The sequence below is a fragment of the Callorhinchus milii genome, unplaced genomic scaffold (assembly GCF_018977255.1).
Source record: "Callorhinchus milii isolate IMCB2004 unplaced genomic scaffold, IMCB_Cmil_1.0 Scaffold1, whole genome shotgun sequence".
NCBI classification, from domain to species: domain Eukaryota; kingdom Metazoa; phylum Chordata; class Chondrichthyes; order Chimaeriformes; family Callorhinchidae; genus Callorhinchus; species Callorhinchus milii.
In genome coordinates this window covers 113,178,457-113,202,667 of record NW_024704742.1, presented here as the reverse complement: position 1 = coordinate 113,202,667, position 24,211 = coordinate 113,178,457, and the positions used below count along the sequence as shown (strand labels likewise).

Below are 24,211 nucleotides of genomic sequence, written 5' to 3'. Positions count from 1 at the left end.
GGGAGCATGTAAATGAGAAAAAGGAGTGGCACTAGGATAAAGCCTTGAATTATACCACAGGTAATTGTGTGAGACCGAAAGAAGGATTCATTCGAGGAAACAAAGTACAGGCAATTGGTCATGTCATAATAATAAATAAAAACAGAAGTCGCTGGGAATACCCAGCAGGTCAGGTAGCATCTATGAAGAGCGGAAAACGAATTGACCTTTCGTCAGAGCTGGGAGATGTTGGAAGGGAGCGGATTTAAGGATACAGCCCTCAGGAGAAGTGCTGTTCTTCGAGCTTGTGTTGTGCTTCGTTCGAATAATAATAATCCTTGTATTTGACATAGCGTCTTGTCACATCGTTGAGACATCTCAAAGCGCTTCACAGAATATATTGTAAAATCCAGTCACTGTGTATTTTATGGATGAAACGAGATAAGAAGGAAATTGTAGGATTGAAACTAGGAATGTGCAGGCCCATGGAGGTAGATAAGGGAGGAGAGGCATCAAGGAGGGCAGAGTGGTCAACAATATAGAACAAAGAACATTGATATATTTTCATAATGTCCCCATCCATTTCCAGAGGTTCCAAATATTATGCCATCTTATTCTCACTAGACATAAAACTGATAAAATAAGCTTTGTCCCATCTTGGACTGTGTTCACCAATACTAGTCACATAGTTCACTGGAGTAATACTAGCTACTGTTTCATTGTGTTTTTTGCAGTTTGTCGATGACATAAATTCGCCCTCCTCTGAAAGGATTGCAATTACTAACAAATCTAGAATTTGTAGTCCAAAATCCTAGTTTTCATTCCTTAGACAGTATTACCCTAAAGGCTTTTACAAATTATAACTCAGCTGCAACTTCTTATGCCACTGAAAAAATAAACACATTGATTTTACTTAATCAGAATTCTCTGCAATTCCCATCTTGCAGCATTGGCTACTTTTTTAACCATTTACATCATCTTCTAAATTTCCCTAGTAAAAGGACTGCCACCAGAAAAAAATCACTGGTGGAGTTAATAGATTGCCCACAAAATACACAATTATCACTTTACAGTCAATCCCCTGAAGCGCTCCAGGGTGGCCTTCTGATGTGAAAGGCATGATATCAAATACGAGGATTATTATTATTATTATTATTATTATTATTATTATACTAAATATACAAGGATTAAGAATTATTTAATGATTTTCAGTGTGCAAAAATCACCAATGGTAAAATAGTGAGTGACCCAAGAATCCTTAGCAACAAGTAACACATGTTTGTACAACTTGACTGTGGTTGACACAATTGATACCAAAGGAAGCAATGATATTGAACAACTATTAAACTGCTTCCGGTAGAAAAATAGAACAGAACCCCAGCAGGGACGGCGCAGTGACAAGGGTGGGACTGGTTGGGTATATAGTGTATGTGTATGGGTTTGTGTTTGCAAGGTTTCCTGACGTGTGTTTTAGGTAAACATGTGCACGTATGGTGCACATCGGGGCACCATCCGAAAGCAACAAATGCGCCTTATCAGGGTGTCCGTGGGTGCTCACATGGATGTAGTGCACACTGGGGTGATTCTCGACTGTCTTAAAGGGAGTGTCCCAAAAAAATGTGTGCACAAGCTGTGTGTAGTGAACTTGTTCACACTCCCCACTAAAAGGGGAGGGATAGAGAGGGGAGTACAAGACACCATTTGTAACTGCGCCCTGCAAATAGCGATAGAACCCCGAGGGAGCAACCCCTCCTCCACAAGGGCCGGGTCTGTTGTGTTCTGTAATGGGATAATAACATGTTGTGCCTTCTTTTCTGTAACAGGTTTGATACTGTCTGAGACCAGCGTAAGTATATATCAACAAATAAATATATATATATTGATTAAAAACATTCCAGATGTCCTGACTCTTGAAGTAACCAAATCATCTGGTAAATCAAAAATTCATTGAGATTACAATATACAAACTACATTTGGAAGTGTTTGAAAAAACACATTTAGCTATACAAGACTATGACTACAATTATAAGTCAACACCAAAACAGCTAAAGGGAATTTTGTAAAGAAGAAATGAATCAAACCGTATCCAGTCATCACAAGCTTCGTTCTGGCCTTGTGACATTAGTGACAATTATAGACTCAACAAAAATAGCACTTTCACTCGTGCATTGCCTCGGTGATCCAACAGAGGGAATAAATGCGTACTTCGAAATGCATAAGAGCAGTCAAACATTGAATAGGGTTTATACCACTTATGTAATTGCACTGAAATGGGTTTCATCGCTACATCACTGAAATGGAGGAGACAGTACTGTTTAAAAAACACAAGAACCACTCCACACTTTTACATTTATTTAATGCAATAGGTATTACGTGCATCATTACCCACAGTGAAAGATGAGTCTACTTTAAACACAAACAAATTCCTCCACTTGTTTAACCCTTTTCACATAGGACGAACATATCTCAAACATATTGTTGTCTTACAGGCTAAGTCTTGGTGGAATTTTTGGCTTAAAATGTTGACAAAGTATTCCACTTTGTTTTCTCCTTCTTTATCCAAGGGAGCATTGAAGCCAATTGTACCACCACAGCTAATGCAGCAGCTAAGGTCAAGCAACTCAGCACGGAGCAAGATTAAAAATGTTAACCTTGCACTAGTGCCTGTGGCTTAATGCATTACTTGGTGGTGTCACTGGGTCATTGGCAGAACCTTTATCCACTTCTATTTTCAACTTGGTTCATAAATTAGTAAAGAAAGAACTTGCATTTTTATGGCACCTCATCATCTCAAAATGTCTCAAGGTGCTTCAAAGTACTATACTTCTGAAGCATAGTGAAGTATTTCCAATAATATTCTATATTAAGATTTATTACTCAAGCCAGTGTATTTTCAATTAAAGCTTTGTCTCAGATGTAACCATAAAACATCTAACAGTAAAATGAAAGTATGAAAGTCAGTTAAATGCCATTACGAAACAAGCAAATAAAAAAAATTAAGTCAGTGTAAGGCACCTTGTAAATGAGAATCTAACCAGGTAGATAGAGGAGAACCCTATTCTAGCATCCCATCGCACAATATTGCATGGCCTCACTTACAGACTGGTGTCCTGTGGATCTGCTCCAATAGGAAGTATAGTACATTGGGCTTCCAGTGCTCATAAGTGCTTCCCATGCTAAAAACGGTCTGACATCTCGGTTGTCAAGTCATTGCTGATGACACTTCTTGCACATTGCACATGCAAACTATGAGCAGTAAGTGCTGCCAATATCACCCCCAGGGCATTGAGAAGACATATTATGGATAGGAAGCACTGCTGATGTCACTTCAGGTAGGAAGTGATGTCAGTGAGTCCTGACCTCCCATACGTTAGCCATATTTTATAATAATAATAATAATCCTTGCATTTGATACAGTGCTTTTCACGTTTTCTAGACAGCTCAAAGGGCTTCACAGAATAGACTGTAAAGTGAATTGACTGTATATTTGTGGGCAAAATGCGGCAGCCAATTAATTGTACACAGCAGTGTTCCACAAACATTCGTGAATTGAAATTACCAATTTATTATTGTTTTTTTCTTGAGCGATTATTATCAGGCATGCTGAGTAAGGAAACTTGCCCAAGGTTTCACCCTGCCAGGAATCGAACCCAGGTCTCTTACTTGCAAAGCGAGTGCTCTAACCGCTGAGCCACAGGACTCCACAAGATTTTATCACAAGATCATTACAACAACAACAAGATTCCATTTATAAAGCGCCTTTCACGTCAGGAGGACGTCCCAAGGCGCTGCACAGTTGGGTCAGGACCCGAGCAGGGGGGAAATGGTCAGGGTGAGGGTAGGGAAGGGAGGGAGCGAGGAGGGGAAGAGAGTCGAGAGGGGAGCTGAAGGCACGGTCAAAGAGAAAGGTTTTGAGACCGGCCTTGAAGGAGGAAAAGGAAGAAGCAAGGCGAAGGCACTGGGGGATGGAGTTCCAGAGCCTGGGGCTGAGAGGCTGAAGGCCCGACCACCGATGGTAGGGCGGTTGGGGCGGGGGACGTGGAGCAGACCGGAGCCAGAGGAACGGAGGGTACGGGCAGGTAGGTAGGGGGATAGTAGGTTGGAGAGGTAGGAGGGAGCAAGGCCGTGAATGGCCTTGTAGGTGAGGATGAGGATCTTGAAATCAATCCTCTGGGGGATGGGGAGCCAGTGGAGGCGAGCGAGGGTGGGAGTGATGTGGTCCCGAAGCCTGGTGCGGGACAGTACACGAGCTGCAGAGTTCTGAATGACCTGCAGCTTGTGGAGGGAGGTGGCGGGAAGGCCGGCGAGGAGAGAGTTCCCATAGTCCAGCCTTGAGGTGATAAAGGCGTGGACCAGAGTTTCAGCAGCGTGAGGGGTGAGGTAATGCCGTAGTCTGGCGATGTTCCGGAGGTGATGGAAGGCGGTGCCAGTTGTGGTGCGGATGTGAGGGAGAAAGGACAGCTCAGGGTCGAACAAAACGCCGAGGTTCCTGACTGGCTTTGAGAGGTGGAGAGTGCAGCCTTGGATGCTGATGGTGTCAGCGCCTGAGGTGCGGAGGCGCTGACGTGAGCCAATCAGGAGGGCCTCGGTTTTTCGCACGTTGAGCTGAAGAAAGTTGTCTCTCGTCCAGGACTCGATGTCGGACAGGCAGCTGTCAGGACATCGGTGGTCGTGGAGTTGAGAGTAGAGGAGGAAAGGTAGAGTTGGGTGTCATCCGCATACATGTGGAAGTTAACTCCATGTCTGCGGATGATGTCACCAAGGGGGAGCATATAGAGGGTGAAGAGGAGGGGACCAAGGACAGAGCCCTGAGGGACACCACATGAGACAGTGCGGGGGGTGGAGGAGAAGCCATTCGTCGAGACAAAGTGAAGACGGTGAGAAAGGTTTAGATTGGTTTGGATGAAAAAGAACCTTCAGCCCATATAATGATAATAATACTTGCATTTGATATAGCATCTTTTCACATTGTTGAAAGGCACTTCACAGAATATATTGTAAAATGAATTGACTATTTTGTGAGAAAAGCGACCGCCAATTGCGCACAATATTGTCCCACAAACAGTCGTGACCACATTATTTTTTGGAGGAGGGATTATTATTACCCCCAGGAAAGCGATCCGCCAATCGACTACCAACTGATTTCCCTACTTACTGCTGGGTAAACATTTGATCTCACCCTTCAGAACTCCCACCTTCTAATGTCCTCTCATCACAGCATCAAGCTGTTTTGTAAATGAGTCCTGGCCACAAACCACCATTCCTTTTCCATTTGTTAATTACTCACTAGTAAAGAAACATTTCCAGATGTTTGTTCTGAAATTGCCTTTTGCAACCCTAAATTTACTTTGTACTACTTGTTTTGAGTCATCCTGAAGTCCAACGTGACCTCCAAACTATTGGACCCAGAGGACCATGGTATAACAAAGTTTGTGTGTATCATAGTAGTCTTAAATAAAAGGCTTTAGATAGTAGTCTCCTGTAGCCAGGAATTCAAGCTGTGATTTCAACAGCAGACTAGCCTCCAATTAGTCTTCTAACAGTGCTATTCTAAAATATTTGGTTGACACGAAAGTAAAAGATATTGTGCGATAAAATAATAAATCCAAAGGCCTACTGAACAACACACAGAAATGAGCAAGCCAAGTTTACCCAATTGCCAGTTTTATTCTGTGTAGCTGAGAAACCATCTATCACTGTTATCATTTACCTCATTGTATTAACAGGGTCACTTTCAGTCAGCAAACGTGCTACAACAGCATTTCAACCCCGTTATCAAGTAGTTTCTAATCTGTGTCTTGTGTGCTCTGTACAAAAACACATTTAACTGGGCAATAAAAATTGCAGATGTGGCATCAATGTAAATCAGTTTCATAGTGATAATAATAATAGTCTTTATATTTGATATAGCACCTTTTATGTTAGGCAGATGCCTTCACATTACTGTAAGTGTAGTGACTGTATTTTGCAGGTGAGATGCAGCAGCCAATTTTATGCATAGCAAGGATACGCAAATCGTAGTATACTGTACTTGCGGCTGAACAAGCTGACGTTCAACATTTCCCTTGAAGCGCAAAACCACGTGGGGGAGATGGTCCCACATAGCTTCAGGTTCACAGGGGTTGCAATATAACTGCAGCTGGTGCGAAAGCAAATTGTGGAAGCTTATTATGCAAGCTAAAGAAGCTCATAGGCAGTTCACTAAACCATCTGTAAACATCTTAATGTTAAAGCAGTGGTGACAGGATTCTTTACCAGCATGACATATTTCATCCCACTTGGATACCGGTTTGTAGCGCTATGAGCTTGTGTCCAAGCCAGATGCTTTTCCAACTACAGAGCAGTGAGGAGCAGCAATATTACTTGCCACTGACAGCCTGCACCACTCTAAAGCAAAATGTCACTCAAACGATACTTGCAGTTCAAGTTAATCAGTAGACTTGAAATTTCTCTGATTTTTTGCCAGCTACATAAGGACTTACACATGTGTACCAAGGACATATGGATGTTGTGGAAACCTGGTAGTTGTTCTTTATTAAGCTAAGAATATGTGGTCTCCAGCCCTTGCAAATTTTCTGTGATTTGGATGAAATATTATTCACAATTCCACACGTAATTTATAAGAAGAGTTTTCTGTAATCTGTTTGACTCTGTCACTGCAGGTTAAGGCTGCTTTCTGCCAATTCCAGGAGGCTTTAGATTTCCTCTACTCAGAATAATAGATTACAGCACAGAATCAGATCATTTGGTCCATCGAGCCTAAACTGGTATTTTGCTCACTCGAGCCGCTTAGTCTAATCCTACTCTTCTGCCTCGGTCCCTAAACCCTTTAATAGCCCTCTTTATTAAGGAGTTGTCTAATTTTTTTTAAATGGACTATGCTTCAGCAACAGTTTATGACAGAGATATCTACAGTACAATCACCTAATGCTAAACCTCTGTGTATTTTTTTCTAAAAATCCTTTTTAATCATTATCTTAAATCTATAATTACCTGGGTGAATTAGTATTCATAATTACTTGCTGATTAAACGCTAATATTTCCCACTATAAAAGACTGAATTACTTGGAAGGAGGGTGGAGGGGGGAGAAGACAAATGCATTTTGACAAGACCATCGAGGGATTAAGTTTACAGGAGTGACTTATGACAAAGGTTTTATGACAATGCAGTTTTACAGAGGTAAAACTTTCACTCTTAAGAGCAATGCAGCTTTTCAGTTAATACTCCCTAATACTTATGGAATCTGCAGCTTCCTGCAGAAACTATTAAATCTGGCTGTACAAAATTCAGCTTTGCTGCTCCATTGGGTTTCAATGTATGAAAATGTAAAAAATTTAATTTTAGTATATTTATTAAGTCTTTTAATGTAAAGTAAAAAGCTTTTGGGACTGCTGTTGACAGAAATCCTGTGGCATGACAGATGTGGGTGATGAAACAGTTTAGCAGGTGGCCGCTTTGAAACAGTGTGTTATCAGGCAATAAACATACATTTCTGTTACAAGCAAAGTTTAACTGCTTTGTAACAATGCTAAAAGTTAATTGAATTTGTGAGGTTTTTTTCTAAATAATAGAGATGAGATCTTTCATTTTACAAGAGAGCTGAGCTGCTTTGCAATTAATGTGTTTCACCTCAATTTATTTAAAACTTTTAGACACCTAAGCTCCCCCTCAACTTTCTTTCACTCTCCCCCTCCCTGAGCTAGGGCTCCCAGTCAGCTGTGTGAAGTAATTAGAGACAACCTCCCAACGTGAAAGCCGCTGTATAAATGTAAATTGTTGTTTATAATAATCTTTGCATTTGATATAGTGCCTTATCACGTCTTTGAGACGTCTCAAAGCGCTTCACAGAATATACTATAAAGTGAATTGACTGTATATTATGTGGGCGAAACATGCCAGCCACTTGCGCAAAGCAGTGTCCCACAAACAGTCGTGGATTGAGTTACCAAATTATTATTTTAATTTTTTTTAAAAGTGATCCACAAATCGACTAACAACTGGGGTCCTACTTCCTGCTAGGTAAACAGAGGTGTGTGGAGTAAAGAAACCTTCCCCAATGTTTTGCCATGCCCAGGAATCACTTGCAAGGCAAGTGCTCTAACCACTAAGCTACAGGACTCACGATTATATTGATGTTGCCTTTTATTCCAAATCTGAGCTATGGTGCCGATTACGCTGCACTTCACTTTAACATCACAGAGATCTTACTGCCATTCACACCAATAATCAATATAAACACTCTATTAAAAAAAAATGAAAACTTACACATTCAACTTTTTTTTAAATAAATGCATTCAGATATTACTTCTTCAATGTTTTGGCTCATGCTTTTAATTTGCTGATGCAATACAGTATATCTAAAGTGAAGCATGGTGTCAAGATAATTTAAACACCCAAGCAACATATATTTTACTGAATGCCACTACCTTTCTAACTGTACAATACCTACAGCAATTGCAGCACTTCAGCATGTTGTCTGTTAGCCCTCTCCCTATAAATGTTTATAACAGCTTAAAGGGGGGGGCTTCTATTTTTGAACTTTAACCAATTTATAAGTATCAAATTACATTGGGAACAATTTCATCTAATTCCTTTAATCCAGAAAGTTTTCATTTTTTTCCCCAAAAACTATTCAATGATAATTCGATGCAGTGCTGGAGGAGTGGTGCCCTGATGAAGGTGCCATCCTTCGAATGAGACCTTATAAACAAGGTCCGATCTGCCTCTTCATGTGGACCTTAAAGATCCAATGGTACTAAAAGGGAAAGGAGCCTCTCCCACTGTGTCCTGCCATACCAGACCTCAGGGTGGGCAGATCTACCTTCTGTTGTGTAACTGGCCACTAGGAGGGGCAAGAGATTATTCTGAGGCAATGAACCCTCTAATTTTTTTCCTCCGACTGGTCAGGTGTGTCTGAATTTGAATCTCCAGGATCTAATGTACGATATTTGCAAATAGCAAATCCTACACACATCCACAGATGTCTGGCAAGAACTCCACTTGGATATGCATCTCAGTTTCAATTTCTAAATTATGTTTTCAGGATACGGAAAGAGTTACAGATACACTATTTACAAATCCTCTGCAAACTCAAAATGACACCTCAAACAACATCAATAGTGGTATCAAAATACACGTTTTTCACAAGTTTATTTTCCCATAAGTATTCACTAAATTAAACTGAAATAAAGGCATCATGCTGCTTTCCTAATAAAATTTTAATTATCTTTATAAACACAAGTGATGTTGACTGCGGGTATGTATGATTTAAAAGTGGCAATCATATGATTCTTGATTGATTTATATGGAATCACAAGCTAAGCAGCAAGTCAGTACAATAGCTTGTGCACCATGTACCTTCTTTTATGTAGGATGAACATCACAAAACACTTCACAAAGACAATGGTGGAGGAAGCAGGCGAAAAAAGAAAATATAAGGGTATAAACCAAAGGTACAGCGAAAGATATTTTTACAGAGGGATTTAAAGGCCGAGAGGGAGAGCTCAATGCTAAGAATGTTGGGGAGAGAGTTGGAAAAAGCAGTGGCATTGGCTCAGTCATGGGGACAGACAAAGCGAGAAAGGTAGACCAGAATTGGAAAACCGAAGGGTACAGAAAGAGGAATACAGACGATAATAGAAGAATATAAAGGTTAGGGCAGCGCAAGATGGTGAAGGTTTTTGATTTGTTTCAAGGAGAAAAAGACACAGGTAAGAATGAAAAGTGACCAACACGGGAAAAAAGCAAAAGTAGGGAAACGAAAAAGTTGAGACAGAAAGGGCGTTTGCCATTAGTCCAGTTTGCAAGTAATTAAGAACGACTTAAAAGAGGAGTCTCGAAGAATATCAGTGAAATCACCTGCGCAGTCCAGAGAAATTCATCAAAGCTATTCTCTCATTAACAATTAGTGCTTTGACTTCATATTAATAGCATCTGAAGACCTTCAATTATAAACAGCCTTTTATAAAATGCACATGCAGGCAGGTTAAATATGTAACCTCATAAGTGTCAGTTTACAAGTCATCTCGCTTTATTCATTTTTTATAAAGAAAACAAATACGGTTCATCGCAAACTTGTGTAGTGAAGCCAAAGATATTCCAGCACAACTTTTTATTTTCTTCCCAAAAGTACTTCAGCAATTTTGTTGAGAAAAAAAATCCATCCTGCAGCATTCAACTGAAAGGTCAAATTCAAGCCAAACCCACCCCTTTAGGTACTTTTGAACGCACATAACACTCTTGTGCAAAAACATGTGCACACAGCACTAGTATGAGGTTTAAAGCACTATTGTGATTAATAATTCAGAGCGTAATGAAATATTCAGTTTGATGATGGATCTGCAAGTTCAATTTTAATACTGCAAATGTGATGATCTGTATTAGTAAGTGGTACTGTATCAGTGCTTTGTAATTCAAGCCATTCTCATTTGAATCCGAATAATGTGAGGAACAGCACCTATAATATAATATTGTGATATTGATCATTCACCTGCACAGAGCTACATTTAATACATAACTAATGCTGTTGCAATATTGCAGTCCGTGCTTTCACAAAGAGAGTGGGAGATATCAGATCCACTTGCACGCTTGATTTCCAAGAAAAAAAATTAAAGTTTCAAGAAATTAATTCTCTGGCTTTGTGTTCAGTGCCCACACACAACAAAGACCTGAGACAGTTGCTTTAAGTAAACCCTCTCGTGTGCATTTTAAGAATAACATTTGGAAAGGGAGGGGAGGATTGGGGGGGGATAGAGCATCACATTGCAGATGGCAACGGGGTTCGTTTTTATCTGCTCAGCACTGAGCTTGTGGTCGTTATCTCTGCATCTCCCCCTCCCCTCACCCTCCCCCTCCCCTCCCCTCCCCTCCCCGCGCTGGTCTCCGGTGTATACAGTGGGAGGGAGTCTGGTTGCTTTGGCAGTCGGGGCTCGGGCGTTGTTGTGATGTATGGAAGCGGTGCAGAGACAGGAGACAGAGCTGTAGTCTCCACACTCTGTCTGTCTGTCTGTCTGTCTGTCTGTCTGACGCAGTGAGCCTTTCTCACTGGCTTTGTCCTGCACATCTGCACCGCCAGACAGGGGTGGGAGGAAAGGCGAGCGATCTCCACAGGACACCTCCGAACTGTGCATCTGAACACAGGTGACAACGCACCTCTCACCCACCCACCGACCCCGCTCCTGAGAGCCTGACACCCTCAGCGAACCAAAGCACCTTCGCCCCGCAATTTAAAGGCGTTGGATTCACTCCTACGAGCCTCCAGAGAAAGCGCACTTAAGTGGCTTTGCGGAATAAAAGGCGCAATAATGTTCAATAACGATGACAAATATATATATATGTGTTAATCGACTGTTCGATGAACGGGGCAGACGCGTTTTGATTAAAGTTTACCGACCAGTGTGGGGGGGGGGGGGGGGGGGGGTCGTTATCTTATGAAGTGGTTTCCAGCGCAAATATTGTTCCATATATTTTTTTAAAAATGCTCAGTCATTATGGATCAGAACAACTCTGTTCCCGGACACCGGGGCTCGGTCTCCCCGAAGGAGAGACACAGAAACACACTCACATCCCCGATCGGGTTCACACTTCACTTTCTTGGAGCTGCCCTCAACCCTCAACCCTAAACCCTGGTCTTTGGGTTCAGAGTCACCCCATCCCTTCATCCCTTCATCCCCATCCCCTTCCTCCCCATCCCCATCCCTTCCTCCCCATCCCTTCCTCCCCATCCCCATCCCTTCATCCCTTCATCCCCATCCCCTTCCTCCCCATCCCCATCCCTTCCTCCCCATCCCCATCCCTTCCTCCCCATCCCCATCCCTTCCTCCCCATCCCCATCCCTTCTTCCCCATCCCACTTCATCCCCATCCTTCCCACCCTCTTCCTCCCCATCCCCTTCCTCCCCATCCCTTCTTCCCCATTCCCCCCTTCTTCCCCATCCTCCCCATCCCCATCCCTTCCTCCAACCCAAACACCTTTCGTTAATAAAACAAAACAAGACGCCCAGGTCGCTGCTCGGGCTGATCCGAGGACTCAGATGGTCTAAACTATCCAGACTATCTTAATTTTTGCTAAAAAAAAATCAACAAAAATATTTGTTATATTCCAACCCCCCCACTCCCCCACCCCCCCCCCCCCCCAAAAAAAATGCGATCAACTTTTTCCTTTCAATTCGGAAAGGAAAGGAAGAGAAATCGTGTCTGTGGGGAGAGAGAGACACAGACCCAGACTGGGTTTTGTTGACAGCAGTTTTGTGATCTATCCCCCCCCCCCCTTTGGCTTGTCTGGGGAGGGTATTTTTTTGTGGGGGGTGGGGAGGGGGGGGGGAGGAATCTTTCTGACCCGGGACATAACACATTGCAGTTGCATTCAACGCCTCTACACATCTGGAGGACGTCCCAAGGCGCTAATCTGCTGTGTTGCATCGTTACCCGTTTGCCCAAACTACACATGACTGCACCCCGAACCCTCTCCACAAGACAGAGAGAGAGAGAGAGGAGAGAGACCGACTGGAGAAGCATCTCAAAACAAGTCAAATAAAAGCGCACCGACCGCTCCTCGGATGGATTTCACACTGTCCCAATCCAGAAGTCTTCTGAGGGGGGAAAAATATTCCAAGAGAAATATAGTGTGATAGAGGGGAGAGAGAGAGAGAGAGAGAGGGAGACAGGGAAAAAACTTCTCAGAACAGAGCACTTTTTAGGAGGTGATCCCACCAACGCTGGACTGTTTAAAATGTACATTATATTCCCAGTTTGTCAGCCTGGTGTCCCCCCCCCACACACACACACACACACACTGACCTGAGGCTCTTCACAGTGCATCTCGGCTTGGACCTGATGTGTCCATGTCAGCCCCAGCCCCCCAGCCTCCAGCCCCACAGCCTCCAGCCCCCCAGCCTCCAGCCCCCCAGCCTCCAGCCCCCCAGCCCCCCACCTCCAACCCCCAAACCCCAGCCTCCCAACCCCCAGCCCCCAAACCTCCAGCCCCCAGCCTCCAAACCCCAGCCTCCCAGCCCCCCAACCCCAGCCCCCCAGCCTCCAAACACCAGCCTCCCAGCCCCCCAGCCTCCAGCCCCCCAACCCCAGCCCTCCAGCCCCCCAGCCTCCCAACCCCAAACCCCAGCCCTCCAGCCTCCCAGCCTCCAGCCCCCCAGCCTCCAGCCCCCCAACCCCAGCCCTCCAGCCCCCCAGTCTCCAGCACCCCCGCCTCCAGCCCCCCAGCCTCCCAACCCCAAACCTCAGCCCTCCAGCCCCCAGTCTCCAGCCTCCCAGCCTCCAGCCCCCCAGCCTCCCAACCCCAGCCCTCCAGCCCCCAGCCTCCAGCCCCCCAGCCTCCCAACCCCAGCCCCCCAACCTCCAGCCCCCCAGCCCCCCAGCCCCCTAGCCCCCAGCCTCCCAGCCCCTCAGCCCCCAGCCCCCAGCCTCCAGCCCCCAGCCTCCAGCCCCCTAACCCCCCAGCCCCAAGCCCCCTAACCCCCCAGCCCAAGCCCCCTAACCCCCCAGCCCCTAAGCCCCCAGCCCCCCAGCCCCCATCCCCTAAGCCCCCAGCCCCCCAGTCCAGGGGGTGGGTGAGGTGCACAGATTTACTCACTCACCTTTGACGAGGTGGAGGACACAGAGGCTGAGGGAGAGGATGAAGGAGCCGGTGAAGTGCTCTGTCCTCATGCTGAAGCTCCTCACACTGTGGCCGCGGGGCTCCCACACACACACACACACACACACTCTCTGAGCAGCAGCGGCGCCCCCTCCCCTCCCCTCCTCCTGCTCCTGCTCCTGCTCCGGGGCTGAGTCTCGCTGCCCGTCCCGTCCGATCGGTTTGTGGGCTGCAGGTCGGGCTTGTGGGTCAGTGCCGTGCAATATGCAATGCAGTTGCAGTTGCAACGCGGGGCTGTCCTCCCGTCAAGTGCACTCCCTGCTCCAGCCTGGGCTTGACGTCCACCTGCAGCCACGCTTTTAAACACAAAGAGAGAGGGGAGAGGGGGTGGAGATAGCGCTGATACTGTGCTGACACCCCACTCGGAGAGAATGAGAGACACACAGACACACACAGCGCCGCCACTACACGTGCTCCCCCCCCCCCCCCACATCCCCATCCCCATCCCACCCCATCCACCAACACCCCGGAAACTACTCACCTCCCTCACACCCCACACAGCCACAGCTCCCATTGCTGCTGACGATGCATTGCTTTCATCCCTACATCAACCCGTTTGCTTCCATCGCATTTCACTCCCTTGCTTTTTGGAATTTTTTTTTTGTGTGTGTGTGAATCACCCAAAAAGATGCAGTAACTAACTGCTGGCGAATCGTCTTGTTTTGCTTTGAAGTGTGCATCTTTTTATTTGTTTTTTTTTCCCCTTTAAAAAAAATCCTGTTAGGGTGCCTGAACATTTGTGCATGATTCAATTTCCCTGACCAGCCCAAACTGCTGCATGCAAAACACATCGTAAATAAATTGCATACATGTGGATAAATAGAGTATCAAATCCGCTGGGGCTTTGCTGACATTCTTTCACAATGTCATAACTCATCAGAGGTAATTCATGGATCTGAAAGTGTATTCGTGTGCACTGTCATGACTTGCCTTATTCCATGAACAGCACTCTGTGCTGCCAATTCCCTGTCCTGAAATTAAAAGCTATAATAGTCTGCAGTCCATCGTCGTTGACTGAGATATTGTGTCCAAGAACGCTTTTCTAAACTTAACAATTCATTTAAAATAACAATAAAGAACTCATGTGAAGGTCCTTTCCAGCTATAACATTGGGTCTTTCACACTTCTGTAAGAACAATGATAATACCCTGTCCCCAATGTGACATCCTATTGAATGCCTATTATTAGAAACGAATGTAGAACTGAAATATAAAACGACAAAATGCCGTATTTTCAGTCCAGGTTAACTCACTGCGTATACATGTTTAGCTGAATTAAAAAAAACTGTCCTTCACATATTATAATAATCCTTGCATTTAATATAATGCCTTATCACGGCCGTCAAAGAGTTTCACAGGATGTACTGTAGAGTGCAGTGACTGCAATTGTAGGCGAACGCCCCAGCCAATTTGTGCATAGCAATGCTACACAAACAGCCATCAATCGAATGACCAATTTTATCTGGGGGATTGCTGGCCAGGATACCAGGAGAAACTCCCTTCTCTTTTCAAATAGTCCCGTGGGATCTTTAACATCCACCTCACAGGCAAATAGGACCTCAGTTAATGTGTCATTCATAGGATGGCACCTCTGACAATGCAGGGTTCCCCAGCACTATATTGAAATGTCAGCCTGGAATATCAGTTCAAATCTCTTGGCCTTCTTGCCAGCCTCCACTGGCTCCTATTGCAGAATGGATCAATTACACGAACCCCAAACTCATGTACGCCCTGCGTTCATACCACTCCTCTACCCACCCACTTTGCTCAGCTGGCTCCAGCCCCCTGCACGTCCCTTTACTCCTCAGATCCACCATTGGCAACACTGCTTTCAGCCATTACACCTTCAGACTCTGGAACTCTCTGCCTCAATCCCACTGCCTTGCTGTCTTTCTCATGTTCATATCATGCCCAAAGACCTTCCTCTTCAAACATCCCTACAGTCACCATTCCTCTCTCCCTGGCTCGGCATCAGCCTCCGCCACTGTTAAGCACCCCAAACACTAACCAGTGTGAAGGGCAGATGCTATATAAATGCAAATTGTTGTTATTTGTTGACTCAGAGGTGAGAATACTACCAACTGAGTCAAGAGTGACATATGTATGTATAAGACTAAATAGTGACATGCATATGAAAAGGTTATACTATTTTTCATATCCCATGTGTATCTCAGTTGCTTGGAATTATAGTGGATACATGCCAGCTGTGAGTCGCTGGTGCTAATACAATAAAAATCATCATTTTATAAAGGAAAATCTTATTTTGTCCACTGAGAGCATTTGATGATTGGTGATGTGGAAAGGTTTGTGTTTGATTCCTGAGTGCTCTAGCACCTGTTTTACAGCAATCTTTCACAGTAAAGCTCCCTCTGTTTTGGTCCAACTCTGTGCCTCATCAATCCCACTTATCCTCACAAGATTTTCCTCATTCCACACACCTCTGTTTACTCAGTAAGTAGGGACCCAGTTGTTAGTCGATTGGCAAATCGCTTTGTTGGGGATAATAATTCCTTAAAAAAAATGATTTCAATCCATGAATGCTTGTGGGACACTGTTATGTGCAATTGGCTGCTTTGTTTCACCCACAAAATATACAGTCAATTCACTTTACAGTAGCGCTTTGAGATGTCTCAAAGATGGAGTTCTGTAGCTCAGTGGTTAGAGCACTTGCCTTGCAAGCGAGAGACCATGGTTCGATTCCCGGCAGGGCGAAACCTTGGGCAAGTTTCCTTACTCCACACACCTAATAATAATCCCTTAAGAAACAACAAAACAAAAACAATAAAATTGGTCACTTCAAGCCACGATTGTTTGTGGGACATTGCTGTGCACAATTGGCTGCCGAGTTTCACCCACAAATATACAGTAAAATTCAATTTACAATATATTCTGTGAAGCGCTATATCAAATGCAAGGTTTACTATGATTATTATATCAAATGCAAGGATTATTCATTATTAAGTGTGCCTCCTAATGCACCCGGGTTGTACTGCGTTGTACTAATCATGTGTTGTACTAACCATACTATCACACCTTAGTGAAATTCCTCAAGTAGCTCAAAACTGTGCTGAATTGTGTTATGTTGCTGATTTGCACCCACCACCAAGTGAGGTTGATTTGAAATTAGGTTCTTGGAGCTTCCAAAAGTAGGCAAATTTCATGCCACTAGTCTAGGCGAGATTTAAACTTGGTCCTAAACAACAATAAATTGCATTATTTATTGTGCTCTTCATGCTGGGTAGAATCTTGGAGCACTTAATAGTGGTGGAGCCTGACACTGAAATGGAGAAAGAGGGGAGGTGACCGTAGGTACAGTCGAAGCGGAAAGATTTCAAATACAATCTGAACATGGGTAAGGAGGGGTAAGGCAGAGGGATTGAGGCAGAGAGTTACAGAATTTTGGGGTACAGTGGCTCAAAGCATGACCTCCGATCATTGAGGGAGTGGAGTGGATGAAGAACATGCAGAACGTCTGAGCCAGCTGAGCAAAGGGGGCGGGTAGAGGAGTGATAATAACAATAATAATAATCCTTGAATTTATATAGCGCTTTTCATGTCTTCTAGACGTCTCAAAGTGCTTCACAGAATATGCTGTAAAGTGAATTGACTGTATATTTGTGGGCGAAACGCGGCAGCCAATTGGGCACAGCAGTGTCCCATAAACAGTTATGGATTAAAAATGACCAATTTATTATTGTTTTGTTTTTTTGGAGGGATTATTATTAGGCGTGTGGAGTAAGAAAACTTGCCCAAGGTTTCACCCTCCCTGGAATTAAACCCAGCTGTCTCGCTTGCAAATTGAGTGCTCTAACCACTGAGCTATAGGACTCCACAGTAGGAGTAGGATATAAGCAGGTCAGAGGGGTAGGGAGGTGCTATGGCATGAAGTATGTGAGTGTGAAGATCTGTTTTGCAATAGAGAGCCAGTGGAGCTTGGGTGAAAGGGATGTGGAGCCTGGTACCTAAAACTAACCAGATTGCACTACTAAATAGGCCAAAAGGACTATGCATGGGAAAATAAATAAGAATTTTCCTTGGGAGAGGAGCATAGAGTAGCCAATAATGTAATTTTTAAAAATATATTATTGCAACATTGTGGATGTGGAAGGAGGCGGACAAGATACTTGTTGCTGATGGGACATTTTCTATCTTCTCTCCCCTTGGATCCACATAGTTTTGCAAAAATGTTTCATATCTGCCTTCAGCCTGCTCTTTAGTAACTGCATCTGTGATATATGCTGTACTGTATTAAGAATGATAGCAAGTATTTCTTTAACAGTCAGTCATTTGTGGCCTGCAGAGTTGATAGCTTGGAAACATCTTAACATTTTGGCATTGCTTGTTTAAACGCATGGTGTGGCATTTAATGATACTGTGACAATCAAAACATTAAACTCCAAATGTTCTGTTGGAATTCACTGATGATAAGTCATTATTGGCAACTAATTTAGTATTTGGAAACTTTCACAGGGGTTAATATTTTAACGTTAGAGCTTAAAATGTTCTTTGCAAAGTGTCATTGGAGCTTAATCTCCACAGTACAACCAATTATTATTATTATTAACATATGTGTTTTGCCGTTTTCTGTTTAAAATATTGCATATGGTTTTCTTGTTCTAAATGAAGAGAAATCCAATTTTTAAAAAATTGTTTACAGTCCTTTGGGAATATTTGGCGATATTTTGAATTTGCAAGGATTAACCCTTCTAGTAAAGCATTTATGTAAATGCTTCTTATTATAGCTCAGTACTTTATTAAAATATTCATGAATCAGTGAACATGTCTTAGATCCCAGCCTCTGAATAAATTTAACTTACATGATTTTTTAAAAAAAAACTTTCCTACTGAATTGTTTGCAATTCACTGAATGGGAAATGCATTCCTTTACCCACCTTTTCCTATTTTGAGGTCACTGATACTATTTTGTGTTCTGATGAATTAGACAAAGTTTTAGAAATGATAAGAACAAATATGTTATTCTAGAACTAATTTCATTTTTTTAAAAAAATATGTGCTCAAGGTTTCCTGCTTGCATATTACTTTTCCAGGAACCCATGCATGGGCGTTTCCTCATGTGCCACAATGAACCAATAAATAGAACATGCACAATAACAAAGTCTCTTGTTTTCTCTCTATCCTCTCCCTCTATCTTCCCTCTTTTCAGTGCCTCTTTCCAGGGAAGATTAGAAGCACAACTTCAGTGTATAGTTAGTACATTTTCACAATGGACTAAAGTGCTGGGGTTGCCATTCTGGAAGCTGTAAACATTTTAAAAATGTTAAATGAAATACACTGTATTAAACAAAATGTCAAGTACACAATTTAAATAACACCATATGAAATAATAATGAAGAATGTAACAAAGCCTGGGGGTGTGGTAATCTCTTGTTTTGTACTGTTACTGTTTTGCCTGTGCTTGCTTTGTACCTAACTTATAATAATAATAATAATAATCCTTGCATTTGATATAGCGCTTTTCATGTCGGGAGGACGTCCCAAAGCGCTTCACAGAACACACTGTAAAGTGAATTGACTGTATATTTGTGGGCGAACGCGGCAGCCAATTGCGCACAGCAATGTCCCACAAACAGTCGTAGATTGAAAATGACCAATTTATTATTGTTTTTTGTTTTGGAGGGATTATTATTAAGCGTGTGGAGTAAGGAAACTTGCCCAAGGTTTCGCCCTGTCTGAAATTGAACTCAGGTCTCTCGCTTGCAAAGCGAGTGCTCTAACCACTGAGCTACAGGATGAAAGCAGTTGAGCATTTGCAAAGTCATTATGGACAGTTAGTTTGTTCCTGTTGAATGTGTTGTTTTGGATACCTTTTTTCACCCACATCCCTACCTTCACAAAACTTGGTGTGTCTATAACCTTCTACTTCACCAAGCTCCACTGGCTCCCTATCTCCAGATTGACCTCAAGTTCTCAAGTTAGTAGTTTCTCACCTTTAGTAAAATGACCCACAAATCTTTTCATGCCTCATTCTTCTCTCCATCTGTAACTTCTCCAGCCTCACTCTTCTGCTCACCGCCTCCACTCAGCAAACTTGGGCTTGTTGTGTGTCCCCTGCTCCTTCCACAATTTGCAGCCAAGCCTTCATCCACCATGTCCTGACATTTACCTCTACCTCTATGGTCCTCACATGAAGGACCCTATATAAATGCAAGTTGTTGTTATTACTCTATGTGAATGTCACTATGTAAGTGTAGGTTTTTGTTACTTTGGCAAAATCTGTGCAGCATGAAATCAGGTCCAGGTTTTGCAATTGTGTGGGAAGTTAGATGGACGTGCTGCAGTAATGAATTACAGAGAAAAGAATAGCCTTTTATTTATTTGCTGAAGATGCAGAACAGCATCTTTGCATGCAATGCAAGCAAAGATGCCGAAGGAGGATGAAACATAATCCAGACTACGTGGCTTCATTTTGATAAATATTTAGATCATTTATTCTATTTGTTTTTTTTGTATTTAAACCACATGACAAAACATTTTAAACTCGCTTTGTTTGCACTTGGATAAACAATTGCCATATTTTTGTTATTTTCTTTAAGGGATTTATTCTCTTTTTCTCATCGGATAACCCATTTGTTATTTCGAGGATTTCCTTTGTTCTGGGCAGCATGTGTATGGATGAATGTTGCTCCCCTGAAGTTCTGGTGTGACCATTACATTTGATTATTCATGAAAATGGCTTCTTTTTATGTGAACATACTGTTTCCAGAACCACATCCAGAAAGGGTGAACAGATAGTCTGTTAACTATAATAACAACACCAAGAACAATAATGCAGAATAAATGTCTTGCAGCACTTCAATGAAATTATTGAAATGTAAGAAGAGCCTTTCGGCAATGTTGTTTAATTGATCTATCCCTGACTGCGACTATTTTATTGATACGTCTAATCATATTTCAAAAGTCACTGTAAAACAAGGGCAAACTGGGGAGATGCTAAAAACATGGCCAGTTTGTTGGTTACCATTCATTTCTGCTCTGTTATCCAAGTTTACTGGATACATACTAGCCACTTAATAATATAATAATCCTTGCATTTGATTTAGCATTTTATCACATCTTCGAGACTCTCAAGAATATACTGTAAAGTTAATTGACTGTATATTTTGTGGGCAAATAATACCAATCCAGACACCCTTACTCTGGGGGGGTTATTGGAATATACTGAATTGAAGTTGAGGGAATTTCTAGCATTGGTGCCTTCATCTTCCAAGTCAGTTTGCAATTTGTACAAAGGAGAAATGGCAAATAAATGTAGGAAAGCCAAGATAAGAGACGTTCTCTGATAAAGATGTTCAGTGTCTGTTGGCAGGGATTGTAACATCAAAACCAATTTCTTTGACAACAATCATCTGTTGGATAGCTACATACTTCAGGAACACAAAATCCTACCTTTGTTGGATAATGCCATAGCATGCAGGCTACCTCTTTTTCAATAACCACCTTGATTGCATAAAGATAATTCTGTGGAACAGAGAATAGCATCACATAAAAACATAAGCACCCAAGGTTCCTCTGTTATTGCATACATTCACCTATTTGTAAGGGACAGGCTATTTCAAATGAATTTAAAATCTCCAGAATCTGTCCACTTTGAGTGACAAATTTAGCTTGAAGCACAGTGGTTAGTTGGGAGAACACATTTTGCAAATCTTTAGCTTTCTACAAATCATTTTTTTTTCTATTAGCAACATTTTCCTTTCTCGCAAAGGTGCACAGTTTATCAGCATACAATGTGATCATATTTTCTTGTGCCGTATTTGTTAATATCAGACAAAGTTTTGGATTTATAATAATTTGCACTGATATCACACAAGGATCAGACCCAAACACAGGTCCTTCTGTAGCAGGATTCATTATAAACTATTCATGTTATTAATATGAGCTAGACCAAAAAGCTTTCCACCCACAAAAAGTATAAAAGGGTTGCTGAATATGCTTTTCTTTCCCCCAATTAAATATCAGCAATAAGTAAAGGGAAAGCTAGCTTGAATCAATAGTCTACCCAAGGGTAGAAAACCAATTGACAACATGAATGATGATTTAAAAGGAGTTTGTATGTTTAGCTGCAAGTCAGAAATTCTATTTTTCGAACAGTAGCAAGTTAAGACTATCAAAAATATTGGCTATCGATTTTCTCTAAAAATGGTTTACGAGGAAAGAAAAGATTTTTCACAATGATTGCAACATTGAAACTGTTCAAAAATACTGTAATAATGGCAGGTGAATCAAATTTTTATATTATCTTCAAAACTGCAGACTCATCTTTAATTGTACTCATACATTTCTGATCACTATGTCACTTTGAAGTGGCTTTACCCTTGATTACATTTAAAAGTATCATGCATTACATCATGCTCAGCTAGAAACATTATTCATTCAGTTATGAAATCTATACCAATATGGCAAACACACGGCAAAGAATTGAATGGGAAAAGTCTATTGAATCCATCAAGCTCACTCTACTTGCAGTCAGCCTATCATGTACTTCATCCCATCCTGAGGGAAACTCTTGCAATAGATATTTCATGACCTCCAAAGATAATCAATGAAAAACATCCAGAATATTGATCCACTCTACACATATCGACAATTTAACTCCAACCTACTAGCTTCAAAAGAAAACGTTCTCTTCTCTTCCTCCTCCATCTCCCAAAGCTCCAGCAGAACAAAAAACATGACGTTCTGTGAAGTATTTCAGGTAAGTGTGCAGTCAGTGGGAATGTTTAATAGAAAAGTAAATGAAGAGATAAACATCAAGCCCTTCAATAAGACATCACAGAATTGATGATGTTATGGGCAAAACTGCTGATGCCACATAAATCTATACATGAACCAAGGTCCATCTGCATGTTCAGATGGATGTAAAAGATCCCGCAGCTTTGTTCAAAAAGAGAAGGGAGTTTTGTTCTGGTATCCTGTCCAACAATCCCTCAGATATATTTGGTCATTCACCTCACAACTGTTTGTGGAACATTGCTGTGTGCGAATTGGCTACTGTGTTCACTACAAATTCACAGTCACTTTGCTGTATAGCATATCTTTTGAAGTGCTTTGAGACATCTTGATGACATGGTAAGGTACTATATCATATGTCGTTATTATTATTCCTTGTTACAAATACATTACTTGGCTACATATCAGGGAGTATGGAGAAAAGTCAGGTAAATGGTATTCCATTACAGATTAGCCATGAAAACCATAGAAATTTACAGTACAGAAGAAGGCCATTCAGCCCATTGTGCATGTGGTTCTTTCTAAAAACCACCTATTCCACCTATTCTATAACTTTTCCTATTATTATTCATAACATTTCCTATTATGTCCTGTTTTATAGCTTTTCTTTTTATGCTCATGTCTGTAACTTTTCATATTACCTTTGATGCTGTTCTCAATCAGTTACTTAACCAATTCCCTTTTCAATGAGTTAGCTAACCGATACATCACCAACTCGATGGCAGATATTACTTATTTCATTGGTGTGTTCACTTCATCATGTGAACAAAGGGCTTTCATTATTTTTATTTCAAACATTTTAACTTGTGAAGACGTCCAAATAATACTGTACTTTCAGGGTAATAAACTGAAGACTTCTAGCAGGAGTAAAATGGAGAGCTCCATTAAAACATGTGCAATGACATACTGGCACACTGAACATGTTCATAGGACATGTAGGGAGCTGTTTTACAGTCCTCAAAGCCCTTCAATAAGACATCACAGAATTGATGATGTTATGGGCAAAACGGCTGATGCCACATAAATCTATACATGAACATATTATGCAGAAGCATGTACCTTAAACTCTTCCATGCATCTAAGCTGTTTAGCTATTTTAACATTTTCACAGAACATTCCCCCAAAACTTATATTAGGCGAAACAATTATTTTTTATGTTATCAGTGCACACAGCATTTACAAAGTTAATTTTCATAGCTTTCTAATTGATTTAAGACATTAATCTGATTTTACCCGAAGGAAATACAAAGCAGTGTTATTCTCTGAATTACACGGACCTTCATGTATGCTCCTGACTCTTCATTTGCAAAGCAGGGAGGGAAGAGCTGTGCTATTCCCAAAACAATTAGCAACAAAGCAGTCAGGCTTAACCCATATATTCTCTACAGCTACATTTGTCAAAGTCAAGCCTTTCATGTTTTCAAGAAAGAAGGTACATATGAATGACTGCACAGTATCCTTGGAAATACTGAATTCAAAGGCACATCTTCTAAATTGTATTTACTTTACATCTTTGGAGATATACTGTAGCATGCCACAATTTTCCCCTGAAATCATATTAGTATTATTCCTTCGGTCTCGTGGTACTTTTAATGGGGTCCAAAAGTGGCGTTTCACAATGAGATCTTTAAAAACCTTCTTAGCCTCTATCGGGGAATCTTACCAGTAACTGGCAATGAGTCACCACTGAGTCACAGGAACCCCACAAAATATACTCTGACACTTCAGAGCAGGATCCCATGAAACATCCATTACTGGTTACTGGCAGAATTTCAATTCCCTGCTGTTACGAAGTGCCACTTTTGGAACCCCAATATAATTCGAAAGATGC

General features: G+C 42.0%; 1 protein-coding gene across 2 annotated transcripts in view; it reads right to left on the bottom strand.

Annotated features, from left to right (window-relative positions):
• The window catches only part of edil3b (EGF-like repeats and discoidin I-like domains 3b), a 125,732-nt gene extending 112,050 nt beyond the window's left edge, over positions 1-13,682 (bottom strand). For both annotated transcript variants that reach the window (XM_042334474.1, XM_042334476.1), the window contains exon 1: positions 13,572-13,682. In XM_042334474.1, the coding sequence (XP_042190408.1) occupies positions 13,572-13,641 (70 nt within the window). In that variant the 5' untranslated portion in view covers positions 13,642-13,682. The remainder of the gene's footprint in view (positions 1-13,571) is intronic.
• Between the last annotated feature and the right edge of the window lie 10,529 nt (positions 13,683-24,211).